This window comes from Notamacropus eugenii, chromosome 3 (assembly GCF_028372415.1).
Source record: "Notamacropus eugenii isolate mMacEug1 chromosome 3, mMacEug1.pri_v2, whole genome shotgun sequence".
NCBI classification, from domain to species: Eukaryota; Metazoa; Chordata; class Mammalia; order Diprotodontia; family Macropodidae; genus Notamacropus; species Notamacropus eugenii.
The window spans coordinates 105,451,369-105,457,375 of NC_092874.1; the positions used below are offsets into that span (position 1 = coordinate 105,451,369).

Sequence of the window (6,007 nt, forward strand, 5' to 3'; positions counted from 1 at the left end):
ATATATACATGGCTTGACTCTCTTCCCATGAAATGCCAGTTTTGCAATGAACACACATGTAATGACTATCAAATAAATCCATTTGTCCAAGATCCTGGTCTTCTAGTTTCCAGCTTCAAAAGGTCTCTGTTCTCAAAAGCTCTTGCCAGATCAACTCCTCAAAGAAGTAAGCAGCATTGAATAATGGATCTCCACCACTGAGTAAGGAGAGCCTTATGCAAATGAACTTTGAGCTGTGGGTTGCATTGATAACCAAGGAAACACTGAACAGTTATCTTAACCAGTGCATTTATCAAAAATCGTGTGTAATCTTAACATGTGCATGTAAGGCTGCATTTTCTTCTTCTATATGAAGTGCTTAAAATAAATAATAGAAAGTAAGACCTTGTATTTTCTACACATTTTAATTAACTGTTGATTGTGAAGATTTTTGCTATAGAAAATAATCTGTAAAACCCCTTCTCTTCTCAAATTTCCATCAAATATGACCTTAATATGCATTTTTTCTCACAAGAATTTTATAGAATACAGAAAGAAGGCATGTGGGTTGTTATTTAATGTCTCTTAATATCCTTTATTTGACTTATGATTTCTTGTTCAATTTCTTGGTATTTTTCCTTCTTTTAGATATTTTGAGAAGTGATCTGAATGCTTTAAAAATTATGTTCCTTCCAACCCAGATTTTTTTCTATGTATACTTGGCCTGTTAGTCTCCTTGTTTTCTTCTATGTTCTCATATAGAACATCAATGTTTATATGTGATTGCATTGTCATTCATGGATGAGCATAAAAATGCTGATATATCTGCTTATATATATATATATATACATATATATTAAATGAACATAGAAAAGAGAACTCTATTGCTGAGAAGAGAGTGTTTCTAGAAATCATTTTTCATTATCTCTCCCAATCCTTTCATGGAGCCCTTAGTCAGCTAACACAAACACATATTTAGTGTGAGCTTCTCAGTGGCAGGGACTGGTTTTTGCCTGCTTTTGTATCTCCAACACTTAGCACAATGCCTAACTCATAACTAACATTTAGTAAATGCTTGTTGATCAACACACCTAGGTATGCAAATGCATATAAGACATTTAGACATACACTATACATGTATACACAATAACTCTGCTACAAATGCATGTCTGCTGTGTGTACAAAAAATATTTAGTTATGCCCCATACACATAATCAGGTTATCCAACCTCCAAATTAAGTCCTCTTTCCACTGTACCACATTGTATATCTCTTTGCTGCCTGCTCCATCCCATCCATTTACAATGTATACTCAGACTTTTGGTCCTCTAGGTGGCCTCAATGACAGGTGAGAAGTATGGATTACAGTAGTAGAGGGGTCATGGAAAGCACTGAAATAGGAAAAGTAGAAGACCAGGATTTTACTTAGTGGTCCTGCCATCCAGGGAGGTACCTTGCTATCCTATTAAATGTAGAATGCCTCATCCATTTACAATGACTTCCTAATGTTTTATGCCTCTTAATGTTTTATCTTTTGCCTCAGTCCAATTCACTTTGTCTCCTTCCCTCTAACTCATGTTGAATTCTTTAGGTGTTTTAGTCTTTGTACCTGTCCTCGGATAATGGTCTTTACCGTCTCATTGCGAAGGGTAAAAATAAAAGGATTGAAGACAGGGGTCAAGATAGAAGTAAATAAGACGACAAACTTGTTGAGTTCTATGGAATGTGCTTTACCAGGCTGAACATAGACAAAGATTGTGCTGCTATAGCCAATAAAGACAAGAGTTAGATGGGAACCACATGTGGAGAAGGCCTTTTGGCGGCCGCTGGCAGAGGGGATTTGCAACACAGTGGTTATGATGTAACCATAGGAGACAAGTGTTATCAGGAAGGAGCTGAGGACAAAAGCCAAGGACATCATAAAGTCCCAGAACTCTAGCAGAGATGTATTTGAGCAGGCTAGCTGCAACAGTGGGGCATTATCACAGAAAAAATGGTTAACGATGTTACCATGGCAATAGGAGAGCTGCATCCGGGAGAGGACAGTGGGTACCATAGCCAGAAAGGGTGCTGCCCAGGCTGCCCCTGCCAGATGGGTACACACTACCCACCTCATAAGGATGCCATAGCGTAGTGGGTGGCAAATAGCCATGAAGCGGTCCAGGGCCATGTCTGCCAAGATCAGAAAGGTGGTAGAACCAAAAGAAAAGTAGAAATAGAATTGGACCATGCAGCCAGCAAAGGAAATTGTCTTGGTGGAGGCATGGAGATCTGAAAGCATCTTGGGCACTACAGTCATGGTGACTAAAATCTCTAGCAGGGCAAAGTTTCCCAGGAAGAAGTACATGGGTGTGTGTAGCTGTGTGCTGGCCAAGACCACGGCAATGATGATTATGTTTCCCATGAAAGCCAGAAGATAAAGTACCAGGAAGGGCCCATACAGTGCCAGCTGCATCTCCCCAAGGGCTGAGTAACCCAAAAGGATAAATTCAGATGGGTGGCTCAGATTGGCCATATTCTTATGCCAGGGTCACCTGCAAGGAAAGAGAAAGATGAAAGATGAGAGAGACAGAGAGAGGGACAGAGAGACAGAGACAGACAGAGACAGAGACACACACAGAGAAAGAGAGAGAGACAGAGACACGGAGAGATGGGGGAGGTAGAGGGAGGAAAAGAGAGAGGAAGAGGATGAGAAAGAGAGAAGAGAGAGAGAAAATGAGAGACATAAAAGAGGAGGCAGAAACAGAAAGTGAAAGAGATCTATTAAAAAGAGAGAGAAAATGAAAGAGAGAAATGAGAGACAGAGAGAGTGAGTGAGAGAGAGAGAGAGAGAGAGAAGAGGTGGAGAGAGGGGAGAGAGGCACAGAGGGAGAGAGACAGAGAGAGACAGAGCCAGAGAAACATAGAGACAGTAAAAGAGAGACAGAGCTACATAGAAAGAAAAATAAGCACAGAAATAGAGAAAGCAAAGTAGAGTGATGAGAAGAAAAAAGAGAAACATGTAGGTAAAGAGAATAGTAAAGAGGATAGCACAGGGGACAGAGAGAGGTTTTTCAAGAATCCTGTGTGTTTGAATTAAGTTTAGAGATTATTGTTAACCTGCGGTGGTCCTTGATATGCCTTTGTTTTTGTGTTGGGAAATTTATTCTTGCTTCTGATCAGTTAACTCCCAAATTCACTACAGCTTCTGAGTTAGCAGTACCTGGACCCTCTGCTATCTGTTTTTAGAAACTGAGGGTAGAAAGAATATTCAATGGTTACTTAGTCTAGCCTTTCCCTGAACGGTAGGGAGGACACTTTTCAGCATAGTCCAGATGGTGGATGGCCTTGCTTCAAAGACCTCCTGAGATGCATATTATTACCCAACACTTAGGTACTTCTAATCAACAGTAAGCCTACTGTCAATGATACTAGGCTGCCTTGCCAGAAGGGACATGCTAATAGAGTTGAATTGAATTGAATTCTGGAAGATTGAGGTCCCTACTGGCCTCAGTAATTTCTTGCTTTGTCTCATATGAAAATAGGAGTAACAGTAAGCTGCTTGTTAAATGGAACTCAACTGAATTGTGCTAATATCATCTGGGAAAACCTCAGTCTGACCTCCTTGGTATTTAGAACAATTTTGTATGTGCTTGTGATATTGACAAGAGAATGTGGATTCTGCTTAGAAAATCATCTACATTCTTGATAACGTAGAGGCTTTTCTTGCTGACTGTAGGGGTTTAACAGAGAAGCAAGTGAGCCAGCAAGAATGCATTTGATTGATGAGAGACTACCAGTGAAAGACTATGCCAGACTCAAAGACACACACAGATGCTTTAGAGAGACAACAGTGTATAATGGAAAGAGTGATGAAAATTAGAGGCACAATTCATAGCACACTGATCTTGGAGACAGAAACCCTTGAGCTTGAATCCTTCCCCAGTCACTTACTAGATGCATGATCCTGAACAAGTCATTTAGCCTCTGGATGCCTCCGTTTCCTCAACTATAAAATGAAGAAAATAATAATAGCATCTAGCTCCCAGGATTGTTGTGAGGATTAAATGAGGTAATATTTGCAAAGTGGTTAAGCACAGTTCTTCACACACAGTAGACACTTAACAAATGCTTATTTCCTTCCTTGTTTCCTCTCCCAGGCTGTTTTCTTACCTGAAAATTGAGATTATAGTGATGTCCACCTTGTGGGGTTGTTATTAGAATCAGATGATAACATGTAAACAATTCTGCAAACTTTAAAGTGTTAGACAAATACTAGCTACTATTACTAGTAATATTAATCTAGCGCTTTAATGATAGATAAGTGCCTTGTGTGCTACTTCTCTGATCTTCAGTTAAGTAGATACTAAATAATCTGGTTATTTAATAATCAAGTTAAGTAGATACTAGAAGTATCATTTTCTATACTTGAGATAAGGAAGCAGAGGTTTAGAAAGGGTTAGAAACTTGACTCTGATCAGTAGGCAGAAGCAAGACTTGAATCTTAATCTTCCTGATTCTGAGAGTAGCACTTGAGAACCATAGTCACAAGATCCGGATGAAAGTTCTGCTCTGACACTTATTTTATTGCTTTCCATTTTCATTCTCTGTCTTCCTGTCAGTAAAATGAAGGTATTGACCTAGATTTTCTCCAAAGTTCCTTCTGGTCTTCGAAGTCTATGAACCTGAAGTTCAATTTCCTCATCTGTAAAATGAGGACAGTACCAGTCTTTCCTGGTTCATAGCATTATTGTGAGGTTCAGATTAGATAATGTATATGAAGATGCTTCACCTTGTAAACTATAATATGAAGTGCTATACAAATAGAATTATAAATCATGGATAAGAGAATTTGTGGTATGGGGAAAAGAGACCAAAATTCTGGGATAAAACACACCAACTTGAAGACAATTGAAGTCCTAAGGTTCAATGAAATATTTAAGAAACTTTTTGAAAATGTGGAAAATTATTGAAAATTGAATTGAACTGTTTCATTTAACATTCTAGAGAGGTAGACCCTTGACCTTGCCATTCATTCCTACATGAAGTCCCTACAGAACATAGTCTTGGCTTCATGGGGGAAAAGATTAGGGCAAAAGATGAGGTTCCATTTAAGTAGACTGATTCCCCCAAGGTTTAGACCCCAAATGTCCACCTCCCTGGCTAGGTTTCTTTCTGTCCCTCAGATTAGTGCCTTCTCTAAGATATGCTTTTATCAGAAGACTTACCTTTGATGCCACTGGGGTGGCTCACTGTGATTACCATCTCTGAGTTGGGGGGTTCATTGCTCTAAGCCTTAAGTCTTCAGCAGGGCAGAGATTAGGAAGTGAATCTGCTTCTCTGAGAGCTAGGCAAACGTGAGAGACTAGAACTCCATAGAGCTAAGAATCTGGCTCCTTACCCTGACTCCCAGTTAAAATGTCTCAAATCCTAACAGTGGATGCCATGAAGAAAGGGTCATTTCCTCTCCCTTCCATCCCCATGTAGCATTCATGGGTTACTGGAAGAGACAGTGCAGTCCTGTAGGAGGACAGATGTATATGACTCCTCCTGAGAGAGATGCATCTTCTCTTTGAGTGCAAGTTCTATTTCCACTTCTGGTCACAACTACCCCTCCTTTACCCTGGGTGTTTTGTGTCTAGTTCTACATCTTCCCACTTCTGTCTGGAAACTACTGATTACTTACCACTCATTAGCACAGAGTTGGATAGAATTATATTGACTCTTTCAATGAATTCTCTGAGGGGCTGGAGTCAGAAGCTAGGGGCTCCCTTGGAGTTTGGAGAAAGCTGTCATCTACCACCTAAATACCAATAGAAAGTTCAAATGTCTAAGAGATCATTTGGGGAGCTAGGAAAAAATGAGGAGCAGTTAGTGAAAAATATTAAGGCTGCAGCCAACTCTAGGTCTCAGCATTGCCTGCTTCTTTAGGAATGCTAGGGGGGTTCTGTTCTTAAACAGACTTAGTAGAGAGTGCTCTGGAGCTGTTTTTCCCCTACTCCTTCCCCACCCCCACTAGGTAGATGTATAATGTTGAGCAAAAGTTGATG

The 6,007-nt window shown here is 39.9% G+C and overlaps 1 protein-coding gene across 1 annotated transcript; it reads right to left on the bottom strand.

The window, feature by feature from the left end:
• Window positions 1-1,551: 1,551 nt before the first annotated feature.
• Window positions 1,552-2,493, bottom strand: LOC140531231 (olfactory receptor 6V1-like). Its single transcript, XM_072650291.1, has one exon. The coding sequence runs from the start codon at window positions 2,491-2,493 to the stop codon at window positions 1,552-1,554; it is 942 nt and encodes a 313-aa protein (XP_072506392.1).
• Window positions 2,494-6,007: the final 3,514 nt, after the last annotated feature.